This window comes from Anas acuta, chromosome 1, assembly GCF_963932015.1.
Source record: "Anas acuta chromosome 1, bAnaAcu1.1, whole genome shotgun sequence".
Taxonomy (NCBI): domain Eukaryota; kingdom Metazoa; phylum Chordata; class Aves; order Anseriformes; family Anatidae; genus Anas; species Anas acuta.
The window spans coordinates 162,951,634-162,971,732 of record NC_088979.1 but is presented as its reverse complement, the minus strand read 5'-3'; the positions used below and the strand labels follow the sequence as shown (position 1 = coordinate 162,971,732).

Genomic DNA, 20,099 nt, shown 5'->3' with positions numbered 1-20,099 from the left:
GACATAAGCTTGAAGAAACCATGTTAACAGAGCCAATGTCTGTATGAAAAGAACTTTGTACTTAACAAAAATCCATTGTAAACAACATATTTGACAAAGCCTTTATTAAAGTGCTTAGGAGAAAAGAATGGTCCATTAATGAAATACTTAAGTACTATATTCCACTGATATTCAACATTATACAACGTTATCCTTTTTTCTGAAAAAATAAATTCCAAACATAGAGTGAGAGCTTGGTATATTGATAAATTTTGGTAAGAAGTTCATCTTTCCAAAAAGGCAAATCTATGAGAAAATTCTTAATGTTTCATTTATAATGAAATTAAGATTACATATCAAATGAAACAAGATTTTCTGCTATCATTTTAAAACAGTTCTTTATGATCTATATAGAATAGACTCAATCACATTTAGGAAATCAATTGTATATACTGTAGAACTATTTATAATTAATCTCAGAGGACTGCAAAAATAATTTTAGGCTTTATATTTCAGCAGAGGCTAACCTTGTGTTGCACATGGCTTGCACACAATTCAAATAAAGTTTCCTTGCCAAAGATGTATCACATGGCTGGTCTGCTGGCATGGCTGCGTAATCCAAACCCCTGACTTTGGGAGGAAGTGAGCCAGTGGAAGTTGTTGAGGCCAACACCTTCAAAATAGCCTGGACGCTCAGCCCAGTCCTGGTCACAAAGGGGCAGTGAGATATTAGGGCAACCATTGCCATATCCTACATGCGAGCCTTTCCAAATGTAAGTTTCTCTCTAGCTTGTCTGCATACTCAAAGCACTTTTGGCTTTTGGGCATATTAACTTTTCAGTAAATAGACCACACTGATTACCATCCACCCCATGTTCCATGAAGCTGGAAGTGTGTGAAATTCTGTTTGTTTTTTTTTTGTTGTTATTGGTGTTTTTTTTCTTCTTCTTTCCTGAAGGTCAAAAAGGGAGAGGCATTGAGAAAGGAGTAATGACACTGAACAGGAGTTGGCTTGTGCTCAAGGATCTCAAGGACATTTAAGCATTACAATGCTTAACTCTGGGACATCCTGCTGTGCAGCAGAATCCTTAGTTGGCAAGTGCCCAACTTCAAAGCATACAGAAAAACTGTCACTAAGGAAAGGAACTCTCAGAAATTATGAGTGGAATCTGGGAGACAGCAAGCATTGACAGTGGAGACAAAAACTGGCAAATTACACATGCCCACATAGCTCTGACTGTAGCTTGCACTGGCTTGGGAGTTATCATCTTATTATCATTGTTGTCAAAAAATAGGGAATTGCCAATTTTGATTTACCCTCTAAAAAGGATCCAGAACTACATCTCTAGGCTTGTATTTTAAACATTTAAATAACACATAGGAGACACTGATTTATTTTCATCCTCTGCTTGGTTCAGAACAGGGATCTGTTTATCTGCATTTATCACATCAAATATGCTGGTCCCTGGGCTAAGGCTGCTGAGGAATCACTGTCTATCTGCCATACTCCAGTAGTGCAACTTTCAACAATATTTGAATGTCCATTCAGAAAGTGATGTAGCCTGAGGGGGGCAGGCTCTCACATGAAATATGGAAGGCACAGTTCACACACCCAAGTACAGTATTCAAAAAAAAATGTTGGGAGCCTGGCTGGATGTCATCCCATCTTACAAGAGTTCTGATACCTAGACCATCTTCCTTTTTTCCATCTTAATTTTCCTTAGTTAATATTGTAGAATCCATTCTAGTAGGAAATAATGATAGCATAGATCATAGGAAAATAAGGCAAAAAACGAATCTTAGGAAGTTCCAGATTCTATCATATTCTGCTTGAAGGCAACATCGTTGCTGGCAGAGGTCTATATAGCTGTTGCTCCGCAGGCAAACCAGTCTAGTATTTATCCTTCCATCAGAAGACAGACAAAACTGCCTTGTTATAACTAATTGTATAACTTATTTTCAGTCCACATAACCACGAGCATCAGTTTACTACATACTCAATCATGGACAGTATTACAGTATTACTATTAACATCTCTGTTCTCTAGTCTATACAACATTCATTCAGCATTTATTCAGCTAATGTTTCTAAGCCTCCCAGTTGCTCCTTTTAGCATTCTACATTTTCTCTAGTTGTACCAGTTGTATCTGTTTTGAGATACAATGCCTGAAAATGGGCACAGGATTGCAGCTAAAGCCTTATTAGCCTAGAACAGAACAGAAGGATAACCTCACGTGCCTCCTGCCTGCTTCTGAGTCCCAGTCCCTTCCTTCTTTTGAAGAATTACCTTTTATCTAGTTAGCCTATAATTCATTAGGCTTTCCAACGTGCTCAGTTTTGTCCTTGCTCCCATCAAAATGGAATCTATTAAAGACCATATTTCTGATTTTTCACAATCAGCTTAAAATCTAAGCATGCCCTCCAACAAGCTCAGAATTCATACTGTTTGGGATACCTGCAAATTTGATAGGCTGTATACCTTCATCTGAGATATTAATTAAGACATGAGTTCCCAGAGCAGAACCGTTTGAGAGTTCTTCTTTGAGCAGTTTCCAAACAGTTGAATGCACAAAGGGGGTTCGTTTTCCCGTTTTTCATATGAAAATGTCATGTGAAGCTATAAAAAACTACATTAAAATCAAGATAAGTGGTTTCTCCTGATCCTGTAACCACAAGAATTGTTGACTTGCTACAGAAGATTAAATTGATTTGGCACAGCTCCTTCTTGAAGATTTTGTAATGAGAATAAGACTGTTCCAAGTTAGCGTTATTTACTCCTTTGTATTCTTCCAGGAACATATATATATTCTATTATTTTCCCAGCATTTTTAGAGAAACTTAGGTTGAACTACTCACCTAAAAGAACCCTTTTTTTTTCTGTTTAAGAATATGCATTCCATTTGCTCATCTATAATATTCTGCAATCTCATCATCCGTGATCTCTCAAAGATATCAGGAAATGGCACTGAGATAAGTTCAGTCAATTTTCTAAGTATGCTGAGGCTGAACCAGTTTTAATAGATACAATAATCTAATTACTTTTACCTCTTGGTTTTCCTGTCCTGACCCCTTATCTTTTTGTCACTAATGTTAATTGTGTTAACTAGTTAAACCCACTTAACTTCTTGTAATTTGAATTGACAGGGGCATTAAGCACAGCTTCATCAGTTAAAGTCTTTCTCTCTATTCAGGATCTCTTAGTTTTCTTGCTACTATAATATTTGTTGAAAGTTTCTTCTTATTTTTTGTGTCATTTGATAGTTGTTTTTTTATTTGTCCTTTGCCTTTCTGATTTTGTCTTAAGATGACTATGCCATTTTTTCTTTTGCAGCCTTAGGTCTGTCTTCTGGTTTTTGTTTGTTTGCTTTGGTTTGGTTTGGTTTTCTTTGGTTCTGTTTGGTTTGGTTGGTTGGTTTTTTTTCCTCTTCTTACTTCAGCAACATGACTTTAAGGACAGCTTAAAACTTCCCCAAAACACTCAGCAAGTTCTCTGTTTTAACCCAACATCAGGACATAATCACAGTATAGAATGGTTAGAATTCTGAAAAATAGTTTACATAAAGTGTTACTAAATTCCTGGAACCACGGAAACCTCAAATTTGAGATGCTTGCCTGAGAAAGCTCCCAATAAGATGTGATAATCTGAGCTTCTGCAGACTCTTGTTTATAAACTGTTGCTGCTGCTTGTGTAAAATCAAATTCTGCAAAGACACATCCTCTGACCAAGAGACAACTAATTATAAGAAGCCATTGGTTGTTGATGTTGCTTGATTTTGCTCATACATTACTTTTCAGCTTGTATAATGAATGATATAGTTGGCAAAGAATGTCAGTCATGTGATCACTTGTTCCAGAAAACATGAAGCCTTAGCATCTGTTACCAAAAGATACATACATACCTAGTCAATTTACTATTAACTTCACTTTTGGATCCAAATGGAGCAACACTGATGATCCAGAACCTTCAGGGACCTCTCTTCTCCAGAAACAAGTTCAATTAGTTAGTTCTTAATTAGTTGGCAATCCTTCTTGTTCGTTCTTCACTAATGACACTGATGACATTAATAGTTTGAATGCTGATACCTAATTCTCTTATAATAATGAAAACTGATTTCCTTGATAAGATCTGTAGAAGTCCACGTAAGGTTTCTCACGCTGTCTATTTCTTTACCATAATAACCTTGACTGTTAGTAGACTGTGCAGGATGGATTTTTCATCTTGAAAGAAATACAAAAAGAAAATCTTGACTGTTCATGGACAATCAATATCACAGACAACTTCTGCCTTACCCACGTCACTGTTAATGATCAATCTTGTAAACATTTCAAAGCCCATATATTCTTCACTGGGAACCCTCTAAATATGACAAACTTTCTTTACCCTGTTGTTAAATACTTGTTTGATGCCTACATATGAGAATCTTTGTTAGGTTGTTCTCTTTTATATTGTTACATTATTTTAGTTTATAATGTATAATATAATAGTTATATATACATACACATACATACTGTGTGCTTAACTGATTTTTTGGAACACTACTCTGAATCTTTAATTTGTTTTGAAAAATGCTAATGCTGTCCTTCACAAACACAGTTTACAGATTGGTATTCAGTTCTGAAATACAGGTTCTGTCCTGTGTAGCTATTATTTATTTCTAGTGATCCTGATCCCTCAAAGCAAGACATATCTTATTGATGACACCAAAGTGAGTGCAAGATGAAAGTATTCTGTGATTGGACTTGTACCCTGAAGACTGCTTTCCTGCTGTACACACAACTGCTCTCATTATCTCCACTCGCCATTGATTTTGCAACTTGCTAATTAACATGGCTGCAAGTAACCAATTCTGAAGGAAAAGAAAGATAGGTGCTCTAACATGAACTGGCAAGTGCCATGCTGTGAACTTACCTGTCCCTTACACTACCATCCCTTTTCAGAAACTGCCTGCAAACATTGCTAGTTGCTTTTTAGTGCTGCTCCAATGTTGCTGTCCCAAGCTGAAGACAGTAGTTCCAGTACAAAGCTTTTGAAAGAAAGTGTATTCTCATAAAATGGCATTTATAATATATAATTAGTAATCTAATTCAAGCAACGGGCTTTTTAGAAATAAAAAGTACTCAGTAGCTCCCACTGAACATAATGTGACTAGGCTACTACATGTGGACATATCTAAAGTAGATTGATTATTTGTCACTTGGAGCTTGCAGCATACATAGCATCTGCTTACTATTCATGGTGCACAGTTACTTCTGTTCTGTCTATTTTTCAGCTATTATAGTAGTTGATAATAATACAAAATGATAATTACACTGCTTAGCACTTCCAGCCAAACATTTCTGTTAGCCTGCTGTAATGCACAAATGTTGTTTAAAAATACTGGCACTGCAGGTCAACAGATTCTGTTATAAGCCAGCTGTTTCACACTTCACAAGAAAAATATTTCCTCACTATTTTCTTTAAGTCTAAAAATAGCTATATGTTGTCTAGATACAAATTTCAGAATGCAGATCTAGGATTGGTCTTCCAGGGATTCTCTATATATTCAGAATACATTCTTAAGTTATTTCTTTCTTCTAAGATTTTCCTCAATGTTTAATTATCAATATTTATTTTCTAAGAAACATAATTAGTATAACTTCTATAAAAATCCAAACATTTCTATCGAATCAGTTTAAGCCATATTTTGGTGATTTTTTTTCTTTCAGGCAGAGTGCACTTCTGGCAATCTTTTAGTCTATGCAGTTTCTCTGAAATGTTCTCCAGCATGATCTGATGAAATACAGAAATTTTTTGAGTATGATTGTGTAAAGTGTGACTAGAACAAAAAGGGTAAGAATCATTTTGTCAGGTAGAATTTCTAAATACTGATCCTTTTTCATTCCTGTATTGTTTCCTACATGTGAGATGAACTTCATGGGGAAGAAAGAATGTCAACTAAGACAAGGTTCTTCCTGACTACAAGAAATTTCATGTTTTCTTTTAGGGTGACCATAAGACTCCTCTGTACTATTGGAGCATCACAGAGGTGACTTAATATGGTACAGAAAAAGTGGCCAGGGACAGTTACTTATTTCAAAAATCTCACATGAAAAAACTGCAGATTTTCGTTGTGCCACAAACCCACAGCACGTTCAAGAGACTGTTGCAACCCCTAGGTCCTGTTGTACTTAAAAGAATACATTTCTGAGCCTAAGGAATCTCAAAGCAAGTGAAACCTTGCATATAAACATGCAGAAGTTATGAAGTGACATGAAATGAACAGAACAGATGAAGGAATATGAGATAGACTGTTCTATTTCTTACACTGACAGATCGCAGGTAACCTTATTTACAAAGCATGTACCTTAAATGACATACAGTCAAATAACATAATGACCTTCACAGGCTAAAAGAGTTTTGCAGTGGTGCAACAGGTTCTGATAACAACATGATGCAATATATGCTAGATTCAAGGTCATTATTGCTATTTAATTCAGAGCAAAATTATTTTCAGAAACCTTTCTCTTAATGGCTTCTATTTTCCAAAAGAAGCAGATATTTTCCTTTTGAAAACCGGTGTAGATAAGATACATGGAGATTCTGCATCAACATCTTCTCAAGTCCCAGATATGTTATACAGAATTTGAGTTTGCAAGAGATTCCGTCTGTCACGTTTGAGGATGGATATCACAGTAACTACAGGAATTAGGAAGAAACTTTCCTGTTGAAACCTACAGAGCATGCTGTATCTTCAGCTGAAGCATCTGATACACATCTTTCTCAGAAAATACAGATGACAGATTTGGTGGACAGCAGTGAGACAAGTCATTCCTGGCACCTTGAACACATCTTCCCTATATTTGGTGGGAGACAAAACTTTAAGGACTTTTGAGGTATTTTCCAGGTAGACTACTGACTAGGTTATAGCCAGGAAGGGACAGGAATATATTTGTCTTTTAATGAGTAAAAGAAACCAGCAGATGCAGAATACTGTGAGTGACACAAAATGGCCCCAAAATACACCAACTAATGTATCAGCTCCATCCTAGTGGAGACAGTAAGAAGATATTAGAATGAATAATGAAAATGTTTGAAGATCTGTATATTCTTCAGAGATAAAAGTAGGTCTGTGAAAACATTTTTTTTCTATACTACAGAAAGAGAGGGAGAAAGTGATATATATATATATATATATATATATATATATATATATATATATATATATTTAAGAATGAATATACAAACCCAGTTGTTTTATTTTTGGATTAAAGCCCAGTAAAGCCCAAGGATTTTGGATATGCAGGAAGCAAAAGACTTGTGAAAAGCTACGCAGAGAACAGAATCTGACCAGTGCATAGAAAGGAATTGTCACATCAGACTACCCCAAGTTCATGTTGTGAACATTACATTCAAATCAGTCAGCAACATATTTATGGAAATTCGGATGATGGCAGTACTATGACAATAGCAGGAGTATAAAAATATCCAGCACCAAATATGAGTTTAAAAAAAAAAAGAAGTACTAAATATCTAAATGATAAATAAACAAAGATGTAAACTAAAACTTCATTCCTCTGATGGTGGGAAAGAGCTCTTTATAAACACAAAGAACAAAAGTAATCCAAATGTCTACATTAAAGGGTTAAAGAGAACAATAGCTATGCCTTGAAATTGACTGGTTCACAGAAGGATTCAAAGGTAAAATTGAAATCACCTAGAGGGACAAAATTCCAGTCCTAGAAAACATTTTATATCTAAGTATACATGAATATACATGTATATTAGTTGCAGGAAGAACATCCAAAAATCCCTCAACATATATTCAAAGTTGAGTGTGACTTAGCAAAGCCAATTGTGCCTAAGCAAGAACTTGAAAGAGAACACTTGAGATGTAGCATTTATGTCTGCTAAGGCTGAAAACATGGCAGGACAGAAAAACATCATTCTATATTTACCATATATTATGGAAAGATTGATGACATGTCACCCAAAGGATCTCAAGCAAGCCATAACAATGTATATGAGACAAGCTTTATTTGTTCAGTTGGCTGTAATGTGGGTAGTGGAAAGAAAAAGAGATAATGATGATTCACAGAGAAAAAATCTCAAAGTATAAATCATGCAGAATGTTCAAAATACAAATCATGGATAAATCAACACTTCTTCCAAATTATGAGCTAAATTGTTTGTCCACAAAAGCAGAACAATGTTGAAAATATAATAAAAAAAAAATTGAAATTATAGACAACAGAGAAAATGTATACTGTAGGAGTTGGACTTGATGATCCTTATGGGTCCCTTCCAACTCGGGGTATTCTATGATTCTATGATGAACAAGGAAATCTATGGGACAATGAAAGGATTGCATTACTTCCAACACATTATTTACATTTTAGAAAGGGATCTCAGGAGATTCTCATATCAGTTGTTTCTGCATTTTAAATCCACAAGTGCATGGAATAACTGAGTATATTAATGCAGCACCAGGAAATAAGTCAAGACCCAGTAATGCCTACATGTGACTACAGCTTACTAACTTTATCTTAGTTATCCAGTGCTATGTATCTCTAATCAAATGGCTCATTGTACTGGTACATCCATATGTCAAAGGGTTTATACCAGGAACCCAAAAAAAAATTTGGCGATAGATAATGAAACTGTTTAATGCAATTTGTGTATAGAAGGTGATCATTCAGCATAAACACTTGGTGGCTTTGTGATGTACTGTTTTAAACAATCCCTATGTTATTGCTGGGAAGAGAGCTCTGTACATCCATAACTTCCATTGTACCTTCATGGTTTCCAGACTCCAGGGCACTGTCATCCCATTTTACCACGAAGTGCTGTGGTTCTGCCAAAATCTCTTATGAGCTTCAGAAAAGAAAGCTGCTTTTTTCCACTGCCTGAACACTAAGCTCTCTTTCTGTCCATAGGCAGCAGGGATATGATTAGTCTAAGTGCTGGACTGCAGACACTGATTCTCCTACAAGCTTTTCTTTACTTTCACTTACAGAATTAAAAATTGTATTTATTTTAATTATCTATGGTTTAATTATTGTCCTTTTGACTGAGTTTAGATATCATTGTCATTACATTCTGAAACTGTATAGTGTGAAAATGCACTTTCTGCTTATAGTCTAAACAAATAAATAAGTATATAACTATAAAATGATCTTTCCTGTACTTACAAAAAAAAAAATGTTACAGCAAAAAATACTATTATAAAGCACGTGATGTGTCTTGGACTCTTGTCAAATTTCAAGTCCCCCCCCTCCCCTCCTTTTTTTTTTTTTTTCCTAATCAAAAGTAGAAGATGACTATAATTTTTATTGCTTTCTTTCCTGCAAAGAATCCCAGGATAGAACCACGGAAAATGCCTGTCCCAGCCAGCAACAGTGCAATGGGCTTCTGGTTTCTGATTGGCAATGCCTCCTCCCCAGGAAAACGTCTTGTAGTAAAATAAATGTGTTTGTGCAGTGGTGACTATTTGTCACTGTAGACCCTGACACAGGCATTAAAGCATCTGCCATTTAGAACTGTGTCTCATAACTGCCCAACATGAGAGCTGTAATGAAATCCTACCTTACCATCTTGAACCAGAGGAGTCTGTTTAGTTAGCAAGGTTGCACCTCTCAGATACTAACAGGACTGTAACTGATATGAACACTAAAGTCCATATCCAATCAAAGGAAAACAGCAGTGATTTGGAACAGCAATAGAGCCAAGGCCACTGTGAATAAGACTTTTTTTTTTTTTAAATCTTCCCCTACAGAGACTGTATAATTATATGAAGTAGTCTTTTTCATATCTCTACCTTACTGACTTTCTAGCCCCACAGAATACATTACGATTCACTACTCCACTTGCCAAACTTGCATTTCAGGGATGCTTGTTTACATGTTCTCTGAAATGGCCATATACTTACGCACAAGCACCAGCATGCAGACTACACGCACTTCCTCTAGTCAGTTCCCAAATTTGCAGTGAGTGCACGTGACATTGTGGATATCCAAATAATATCATTTCCTTGGAAAAATAGAATTTGAAGAGAGTACAGTAAATAATAGAATCTAAGTAAGAAAAAGTCAGCTGGAAGTATAACAACATATATACATGAAAATCAAGACTTAAAGCTGCTCCATGTTCCATGCTGCTGCAGACCACTCTGGAGTTCATATAACTTAGAAAATTGAGTTCAGAAAAGCAGTGTGCCTACATACCACAGGCCATGGAGTCTGGCATGCTTCATTCCAGCAGCAGGAGTTATTTTTCCATGAATGACAGTCAAGTTCCTTTGCTTAAATTTCCCACAGGCCATTGTCAGCATAATAAAATCTGGTCTCCCATAGGGTCACCATTGCTCAGACTTTCAAGAAAATTCATGGAAATTATCTAATCTCTCTTCAACAAACATTTATCTGGCAAACTGTAGATTTGGGATAAATATATGTTCTTTACCAGATTGCATGCATTTTGTGCACTAGCATTGCCCTTATGATGTCCACATCACTCAGACATTTGAAACATCTCTAGAAAAGAAAGATGCCTTAGTCCTTCTCATCTGCTTAAAACTTCTTTCCATGTTTCATTCTTTTAGGCTTTTGCAATCCTTGGCATAATGTACTATTTCAGCAGTGAATTTCATAGTGCAGCAACACATCAAGTTTTTCTGTAGTTCTTACCAGTGAACTGTGACTATCAGTAGATTAGCAGATAGTATAGGTACATCAGGATCAGATCTGTAGAAATTAATAGTGCTGATGACCTAGTATCCACTTCACTTTTTAGGGTACTTTCCCGCTTAGTTTCCTTGGAACAAAATCCAGATGACACATGCTGAGAGCACCCTGTAATGAGTATCAAAATGCAGTAAGTGTGGGCTATTCAGAGATTGGATCCATAAGGGCATTCCTGACAAATGAAAATGAGAATGTAAACACACCCTATATGGGTATTTGAGTGCACCTCTTGACACTTCAGGAGGAAAGGCAAAAAATTAACCCTAGAAAAACTTTGACTGGTGTCGTAATTATACAACATACAGGTAATAAGAGACCAAAAAAAAAAAAAAAGTTAACTGATATCCCCAGATATGCTGTCGAGCCCAGTCTGAATATACTAAAAAACTCAGGTGAGAAGGTCTATGTGAATGGGAAGTGACTGAGAACAGGACGGGAGAACAAGCTTGGACTTTGTAGCAAAATTACTCTAAGTGGTTGCCTTGAGACTATAATGAGGACAGTGTATGAATTTTCCTGTTGAGAAGCTAGATTAAAAATTGTAAAATTGAAACAGGAGGTGATACAATTCACACTAAAAAATAAAAGTAAAAAAAAATAAATCATCCTTACCTAGGTGCCCATTCAGAGTGCTAAACAGGAACAGTTATGCCTGATCCCCACTGGTTATTGATACTGCTGTGAAGAGTCAAAGGGATAAAAGGTTAAAATTCCATCTAGCCTGTGGCTGAAGTAAGTGAAGAAGAAAAAGGAAGCATTTGGAGTGGTACACAGGGCCCTGTGGGTCCAAGATAAGAAAATATTTCTCTGTAATTCCAGACTATAAACTTCTGCTCAAGCCATAAGATGTCAAGAGTGACCTGATCAGTTATGAACTCACTATTCAACCCTAATTATACAGAATATTTTAGAATTAATTTGGAGGAAAGGGTGATTGAAGTTCTAGAGATCAGCTGTGACGTAAAAGCAAATTGATTACAGGTAGAGTTTGCAGTGGTCCCCCTTCCAATTCCATGCCCACTTTTTTCTTGTTTTTACTTCCTTTTAGATCCTTGTGCTTATATCTAGCAAGATCTGGCATGTAAGGTGTGAAGAGCAAAAGACAAGCATCAACTTATGAATCCTCCACTTGGCCCACTGTTGTAATGGAGAACATTACTAACAGCATTTTCTTCACATATGTTCTGGTTGCTTGCTAACTGTATTATTTTATGACATTGGTTATGACCAAGGAGCAGAAACGGGTCACGCAGTGTGATGGCTATAGCACAATCAAAGTTGCTTGTGTGGAGGGCGAATGGACAACTTCATCAAACTAAAAATCAGTTGCAGTTGATGAAAGTTCTGCTCAATAAAGAACTATGTTACACCTACATTACTCTGAGGAACTAGGTCTGTTTACTCCAGCTCTTAATGAATAAATGTTGGAAAGAAATAAGATTTTATTTTGTTTCCTGCTTAAAGCAAAAATGCTATTGATAGCAGAAGGAACATGTGGCTCCTAAACTTCCACTTTTGAAACTTCCAAAGTCAAGCTAAAACTCTCTGAGAGGACAACCACGTTTTAGTAGTGTTTCTCCCACAACCTAAGTTTTTATTTATGCACCTCACCAGTAGATTGATCTTTTCTGTCTTGTTCCAAACACCACCAGAGCAGCAGCAAAGAAACTAATGATTAAAAGAAAAAAAAAAAATAACTGTAGTAAAGGTGAAAAGTTTTAAGCAATCAGCAGACATTATTATTTTTTTATTACCACTGTCATTACCGGTATGGGGAAAACATCCCTTTGGTACTGAAAAGCACATAATGGCAAGGGGCAACATGAGAAATGCAAGGGATGGGTAAAGGCTGACATATCCCTTTTTAAAGGTAGAAAATTAAATCACAGGGAAATTAAATGACTGGTCAAAGGTCAAACAGCAAACTAAGTACAGAGCGAGGAAACTGTGTCTTATGTTCAGCTCCTTAACTGTAAGGCTACTACAAAGTGAAAAAAATACCTCAGTGCTGGAATATTAATATCAAAATTAGTTTCACTGAAAACAGGTTGAATTTCTCTGTCTCATTCAAAAATGGATTGTGTTCTGCCTAATTAAAACTGAAATGAGATCCATTTCAGCAATACTGATTTGGTCAAAACAAAATTTCAGCTACTCCATAATATATTTGTACTCATAAAAACTGGTTTGCAATCAGTTTTGGAGAAAGTCATGCCAATAATCAAGGTAACTGCAGCTTTTAAGAATGGAACAAGAATGCCACAGTTCCTTTCAGAAAGAAGTCAGAAGCTAGCTTTGAGAGATACCCTGGTATTCCAGGGCTATATATGTTTTATTTAGATAAATATTTATTTATTTATTTATTTATTTATTTATTTATTTATTTATTTATATAAGCAGAGAGAAATTGCATGTGATTAAGGAAAGCAAGGCAGCCCAGGGAAAGAAGCAGACAGGACATTTTCCCATAGCTTACCTTCCGTGAGGTGAGAGAGGCCTAGACATGATGTGACATTACAGTATATGCTAACAGAGAGTGATCACAAGCTGCGTTTCTGTCTCCGGGGCCAGGAAGCCCTGGAAGTCTTGCCAGGCCCTGGGGATTAAACTGCAATTAGAACAGATGCCTGAGCTTTGATTGCCCTAAACACTGTCAAGGACAGGGGCTGTCCGGAGAGCCACGTCGGACCGTAACCCAGTCACCTGGAGTCACTTCTGTCACCTCAGGGGCAACATGGGAAAGTTCAAATGAAAACGCCACACTGAGGTGCACTAACTGGGTGCTTCGACACCGCAGCAAGACTCTGCCTTGGCAGAGACACTCCGTGTGTGGAGGAATAGTGAGCTTGGCTCCTAACCTTGGGCTGGCCCGGGCAGCGTGGGTCACAGGAATGGCATGCCTCAAGGCGGGGAGGGGGGGGGAGAGAGAGGAGGGGGAATAGCAGGGACTTCTTCTCAAAATATTAACCCTTCTATTTGGAGAGCTGTGGCTGCCTTTGAAACCTCTCCTTGTAGACCTATACTTAGCACTGGGTAAGAAGCGTGCAGTGCGTATCTGTGTGTGCATGTGTGTGTGTGTGTGCATGAGTGTATGTGTGTGTGAGCCAGGGAGGGCTGGGGGCGGGCTCCACCCGCAGCCCCCCGCCTTTGTCCTGCGGCCGAGCCCCTTGAGCTCCGCAGCCGGGCCTCCCGCTGCACCCGGACACGGCTCCACGAGCCCCCTCCACATGTTCCCTCACACATCCCACACTCACCAGTTTTGGGGTGTATTTTTCTATTTCATTTGTTTTCTTTTTTTAAAAAAAAATATATTTTTTTATTTGCCTGTGTCCCCTTGTTCTGCCCCCTTTCCTCCCCCCTTCTAAATTGGAGATGTTCTCAGGACAGCGCCCAGGAGACTGGCTGGAATCAGTTTTGGAGGGTGATGCACCGCGACAGCTAAAAGTTGGATAGGGTTTCAGCAGCTCCTATATATAAAGCAGGGGGGACTTATGTCACTGCACTAATTAAATTCCATCTGGGTTGTTCCTCGGGGTGTTTTCGAGCCTGCCACCCAACTCGAGCAGGCAGAGGGGCCGAGGGACAGCATGATGATGGACCTTTTCGAAACTGGCTCCTATTTCTTCTACTTGGACGGGGAGAATGGAGCCCTGCAGCAACTGGAGATGGCGGAGGGTTCCCCGCTGTACCCAGGCAGCGACGGCACTTTGTCCCCCTGTCAGGACCAAATGCCGCCAGAGGCCGGCAGCGACAGCAGCGGCGAGGAGCATGTGCTGGCCCCCCCGGGCCTGCAGCCCCCTCACTGCCCCGGCCAGTGTTTGATCTGGGCTTGTAAAACCTGCAAGAGAAAGTCGGCCCCCACGGACAGGCGGAAAGCGGCCACCCTGCGGGAGAGGAGGCGGCTGAAGAAGATCAACGAAGCCTTCGAGGCGCTGAAAAGGCGGACTGTGGCCAACCCCAACCAGCGGCTGCCCAAGGTGGAGATCCTGAGGAGCGCCATCAGCTACATCGAGAGGCTGCAGGACCTCCTGCACAGGCTGGATCAGCAAGAGAAAATGCAGGAGGTCGGGGGGGACGCCTTCAGCTTCAGCCCCAAGCAGGCAAATGTAAGCACGGCCGCCCGGCACCCGGCTGCGGGGCCGCCGCTCCCCTCCCTCCCCGCCCGCCTCCCTCCTTCCCCCGCAGCCCCGGGGCACGGGGGGGCTGCCCCCCGCTAACGCAGGCACCTTCCCCTCTCCCCGCGTCCCCCCCTGCCGCAGGGCTCGGACTTCCTCGGCACCTGCGGCTCCGACTGGAGAAACCTCTCCGACCATTCCCGGGCGCTGGGAGCCAGCCCCAGAGCAGGTAACACCCCGCTGTGTCCCCCCACCCCCCTCTCCAGCCCCACCGGCCGCAGCCGCCGTCCCCACGAGGCACCCCCCCCGTCTCTCTTTTTCTCTCGCCTGGCAGGAGGCTCCGCCGTCGAGTCGTCGGCTTCCAGCAGCCTGCGCTGCCTCTCCTCCATAGTGGACAGTATTTCCTCCGACGAGCCCAAGCTGCCCGGCGTGGAGGAAGCGGTGGAGAAATGAGGCAGGGCCGGCGGGGCTCGGGCCGAGGTCCCGCGGCCCCCCCAAGCCTGACGAAGCGGCCCCCGCCGACCCGAGCCCGAAGGACTCCTCCTGACCCCCTTTTCACCCCGAGTTTTGTTTTCTTTACGCCTCGTCGCATAGACCAGCCTCCCCCCCCCCCCCAAATTTTCCGTTTTTAATTTAAGAGACTTACTCGCGTGCCGGTGATCCGCTTTGCCCGAGGCTCACCGAAACGTCCATTCCTGTCTGAGTGGAGCTGCCGCCTGCCTTCCGTGTTAGCGGCGTTCAGAGAGGTCCCGCCTCGTTGCGTTTCTGTAAATACTTTTAGTACTGTCTTTTCTTTTGTAAACACGGAAAAAAAGAAAAAAAAAAAAAAAGAATATATATATATTTAAATGGTGGGATGTGATATTGTATATAAGGACGGACGGATCTCCCGGGTTGTAAAATAAAGCCCTTTGTGTTACAGTGTCTCTCCTCCCGCTCAGTCAGTACTAAGCCGAGCCTGGAGCCCGAGCCCGCCGTGCCCTCAGCCGGACGACCCCGCAGAGCCGGACCCGTGTGGCAGAGGCAGCTGCGGGGACACATTTCCCTCTGCTCCCTCCTCTAAGGACCGTCTCTCCTCGCCCAGGCCCGCCCCGGCGGTGCTAATTACCCCCTCCTCCCCTGCCGTCTCCCCGGGGAAGCGGGGTCGGGCACTGGGAGCCGGGGGGAAGGAGCCCCCCAGCCGCGCCGTGTGCCCCTAAACAGGCAGGGAGAGGGCACCGCTGGCTGAGAAATGAGGGTCTGCAGCACGCTTTATGGGCCCCGAGGGACAGCGGCAGGCTGTGACGGTACCCGGCTCCCCGCGGGGCCGGAGGGCCGTGATTTCTCCCGAGGAAAGGCGACTCCCCTTGGCTTCCCTGCTACTTGAGGGAGAAGAGAGAGGGGTCCCTCGGGGAGGAAGGAGTTAAGCGGCGAGAGGAGGGGGGCAGCAGCAGACGAAGCCTTTCACTCAGTGATGTAAAAAAAAAAAAAAAAAAAAAAACACAACACAGCCTGTCCGAGGATGGCGGAGCGGCAGCTCCTCGCGGCCAGGACGTTCCGGTTTGTAAGGGATTGTTTGTAATCCCAGGAAGGGGCGACCACCGGGAAACCAGCGCGCCCTGCCCTGCGCGCACACACACAGCGCGCTGCGGGACAGCTGACAGAGGCACCGGCTTCAGCTCAAAGGCTCTGCTGCAACTCTTTGCCCGTGGGCGCTCTCCTCGGCAGCTCTAACCCCTGATTTATTTTTTGTTTTTGTTTTTGAAAGGTCACAGCCACGTTTCTGGAAGGTCTCACCCTTCCCGGCCACACTGGCACGGCTGCGCTCGCCCGAAGGGGAAGCCCTTGAAGGAGAAGCGCGATGCCGGTGCCGTCCTTCCTCCCTTTTTGTTCGCCGTGGCCTGCCTGGTTTTAAACCTGTTAAGTAATTGCTCTCCGCTGAGAGCGAAATGAGTTGTATCCGTTGGTAACAACTCATTGCGGGGGTACGGTGCGATGGGCATGTCGTGATAGAGGACACACGCTTGCCCCCCTTTTCTGGTTCCAAATAAACCCTTTGCTTTGGGGAACTCACGGCCTGCTAAGAAAGCGGCGCCTCGGGGAGCTCGGGCTCCTTTCTGCGCGTAATTTGGAGCTCTGGAGAAAGATCGACGAGTCCCAGGGTCCCGTCCCAGCGCCCAGCACCGCGGCCCGGCGGGGCAGGACCCCGGCAGGACCCCCCCGCAGCGCCTCCTTCGTCAGCTGGGCAACTCGAGCGGAATAGATTTGCCCCAAGGAAGTTTTTTCGTTAAATAAAGAAAATACCTCCCGAAGAGACGCTCCGTGACCCCCGTGCGGCCGGCGTGCCAGGCTTCCCGGCGAACTTCTCGGTGTGTTTGCAATTAAACTGTTTGCGTTTGATATTAATAACGATAATCTTCGCCTAAATCCGAAGCCAAAGCAAACAGGGCCGTGGAATCACAGAACCAGAGGGCAGTCACCGGGGGAGGCTGGGGATTTAACCCAGCCTTTCTCCCCAGGCGCCCCGCAGGGAGCCAGCGGGGCGGACACGGGGTGCCGGCGGGCACTGCGGGGCGCTCCCGCAGCTCGCCACCTGCCCCGCGCCCCTCGCCAGCCCTCCCCGCAGCCAGCCACCTGCTCACCCACCCGGGGAACCCGCACGGAGCTGCCACTGCCCTCTCCCGAGGGGAACCCGCACTTTTTTTTTTTTTCCCAGAGCTTTCACCTTCCTGCAGAAAACGAGCTGCGGGAACGGGAGCGGGGGGCAGGGGAGAGAGGGGGGTGAGTAATTGAGCCATGTGCTCGCCGGGCCGCCCCTTCGGTAGCAGGAACTAGCAACTTTTCCCAGTCTCAAGGCTGCTAAAAATCCCCCTCGCGTCCCTTTGATCTCTCCTGGGAGTCCCAGAGTGCCAGCAGAGGCCAATGCCTTCTTCAGCTGTCTTCCATACAAATCCCTCTGGCAGGTACTAATGTGTTTACTTAGGTGTGCGCCGTTCCCAGCGCTGGGGGGAACCAAACGTTTCGCACCCTCCTGCAAGCGCCCGTCTACACGAGCCCAACTGGGAAACCGCTTTGCGGGGAGCCCCGAGGGGTCCCCGCCGCCCCCTGCCCCAGCGCTGCGGTTCCCGCAGGCTCAGGGCACAAAAATCGCCCCCGCAGCGCCGAGCCCCGGCCGTGCGGGCCCCCGGTGCGCCCCAGCCCCCCGGCACCGTGCCCGTGCTCCGGGTCGGATGCTCCGGTTTCGGCTCGGTTTGTGCCAGTAGCAGCTCTCTGGGTGTGAAAAAGGATTGGAAGCGCTGCAAACGGGCCGAAGCCATGCAGAAATGCGTGCAGCGCGGCAGCGGGGAGGAAAACCTCCCGAAGAGCTCCTGGGCACCATTTCCTCCCCGCCGGTGCCCGGTTGCTCCTGCCTTGCAGGCTTGAGGCTCCCGTCTCCTAAAATGCAGCGCTGTCACACACCCGCACCCCCCCCCCACACACACACCCCACGACCAGCAGCCTCTTAGCTGCTGTTTTCTCTCCCCTGTCTTCAGTTCCGCTCGCCTACCGCACTTTTGCAAATTTGTTTTGAGATCACTTTACCAGAGGAGCTGGGGGCTCTTCAGGGATACTAATTGCAGATTTTTTTTTTTCTTCCTGAGTGACAGGCTGTTCCATCCTTTCTTCTTCTCTCCCCCACCCCCATATACTCAAGGAAAAGGAAACCAATTTTCCTGGGTCCTCCAGGACTTTGGGGAAAAGGCACGTTTCTTCCCAGCCCCAGCCCCGTGGGATTAAGCGTTAAACTACGAGCTAAAGCCCTGCCCGCAAGGAGAGCTCAGCGGCTGGCATTGTGCTCCACGGGGCAAGCCTGGAGAGAAACCGCTGAAAGGTGATCGGAACTCTGCAACCGGCACGGCAAAGAGCAAGTTTATTTGTGCACAAAGCATAAATCTGTAAACAGGTCTATTTTAGCCGGCGCAAACGTGGTAAATCAAAGTGTGTGTGTGCGTGTGGCACAGCCCAGTAAAGAGTTCAAGTTACCGCCGAGCAGAGCCCTCCTGACTGGCGGCTTCTTGGGAAAACAATAGGGCACCGCCGTGTTTCAGATGTGGCCCAGCTCGGCATCAACCTGCACCTCGGAGCGGCAGAAGCCTGACATTCTGAGCTTTCCCCTTTCTGTAACTTTACTCCTTTTATCAACTTTCTGCTTTTCCTACAGTATTCATTTCAAAGGGGGCTCCCCCCGTTTATGGCCCCAAATAAACCAAAGCAGCGCAGATGTAGCCTTCCCAAACCCTTCAGATAATCAGGCATCCTTTCTGCCGAAGCAGGGTGTGCTGCCGCTTGCATTTTCCTTCAGGCTGCCCGAGTTGGTGCGAGGGCTCCTCGGCGGCGTGATCCCCTCTGGGGAGGTCCCCCCATCGCGCTGCTCTCTGCAAGGCTCCTTGAGCTGAATTTCCCAGGGCTGGAAATGCCCCGCATCACCTCCTCCCAGTCCCAGACGCCTTTCCCTGGGCGCACACCGGGCTTTTGAACCATCTCTGGGTCACGCTCCCTCTCCGTTTGAGTTAACCCAGGGTGCAGGGTTATATTCCCAGGTAGGGAAAGTTTCCTTTGCCCTCTCGTAGTGTTTTCCTCAGCTACAAAAGCCACCTGGATGAAACCAAAGGATTCCTGCGCGTTAGCAAATGCCTGTTAAATGGCTTCATTACCACTCTAATGACCCTTGCACAGCTCCACTCGGCTACTGCTGCGGCTGGGTCTCTGCAAAGCTTTTGTCCCTGACTTGTGTAAAGTTACTTAGGGATTGCGGGGTTAGAAATTTTACACTTCCAGGAGGGGTTTGTTGCGCTGGCAGCTGGGACGCATCTGTAACGGTACAAGATTGCCTGAAAGCAGAAAATTAGCAAGCTCAGGGCGCTGCTCGACTGTTGTGTCTCTTGCAGCAGCGGGTCACACGAGTAGGAGAAGGAATGGGAAGGGGATTTGTCTCGGGGAAAACGCGTACATTTTCCTTTGTGAGTACTTTTCCGTGTGACCCGATCCCAGAGCACCCAAATCTATGTTCCCCCCACCTCGCCTCACGCAGTCATGCATTTTTGTCCCCCCTTGGCGAACTTAAACAGTTAGTGACACCACTTTAACTACAGGACAAAGCACCCGAGGGCCAAAGAGAGCAGCAAACCCTTTCGGCTTAGTACAGGGCTGCGGGGACCATTTTCCCCTTTTCACCCCCAAACCGCACGCCCCCAAGACTTGGCCGAAACGTCGCCAGCAGCTTCACTTCCCTCCCCCCCCCCTCTAGAAGCGGCCGGCCCAGCCGGC

The 20,099-nt window shown here is 43.9% G+C and overlaps 1 protein-coding gene and 1 long non-coding RNA gene across 20 annotated transcripts; one reads left to right on the top strand and one right to left on the bottom strand.

The window, feature by feature from the left end:
* Positions 1 to 89: 89 nt before the first annotated feature.
* Positions 90 to 20,035, bottom strand: LOC137849464 (uncharacterized). 19 transcript variants are annotated; one of them, XR_011091894.1, is made up of 12 exons: positions 15,460 to 15,598; positions 15,141 to 15,233; positions 14,298 to 14,735; positions 13,175 to 13,294; positions 12,305 to 12,366; positions 11,311 to 11,376; positions 10,642 to 10,806; positions 10,180 to 10,256; positions 9,885 to 9,985; positions 7,915 to 8,302; positions 3,879 to 4,197; positions 90 to 931 (listed from the first exon to the last, which is right to left on the bottom strand). It is a non-coding gene; the product is annotated as an uncharacterized lncRNA (long non-coding RNA). The 19 variants fall into 19 exon arrangements; XR_011091892.1 differs by adding an exon at positions 17,097 to 20,035 and having other exon boundaries at positions 7,915 to 10,256; positions 15,460 to 15,605; XR_011091893.1 differs by adding an exon at positions 16,104 to 16,203 and having other exon boundaries at positions 7,915 to 10,256; positions 15,460 to 15,605.
* On the top strand, positions 14,110 to 15,646 carry MYF6 (myogenic factor 6). The gene is made up of 3 exons (XM_068669092.1): positions 14,110 to 14,804; positions 14,958 to 15,042; positions 15,148 to 15,646. Exons 1-3 carry the CDS (start codon positions 14,286 to 14,288, stop codon positions 15,264 to 15,266), a joined length of 723 nt encoding a protein of 240 aa, XP_068525193.1. The 5' UTR covers positions 14,110 to 14,285; the 3' UTR covers positions 15,267 to 15,646.
* Positions 20,036 to 20,099: the final 64 nt, after the last annotated feature.

Coding starts and splice junctions, on each gene's coding strand:
- MYF6 (XM_068669092.1), top strand. CDS start 14,286: ATGATGATGGACCTTTTCGAAACTGGCTCCTATTTCTTCTACTTGGAC. Junction 14,805..14,957: donor TCAGCCCCAAGCAGGCAAAT/GTAAGCACGGCC, acceptor CCCCTGCCGCAG/GGCTCGGACTTCCTCGGCAC. Junction 15,043..15,147: donor GGGAGCCAGCCCCAGAGCAG/GTAACACCCCGC, acceptor CTCGCCTGGCAG/GAGGCTCCGCCGTCGAGTCG.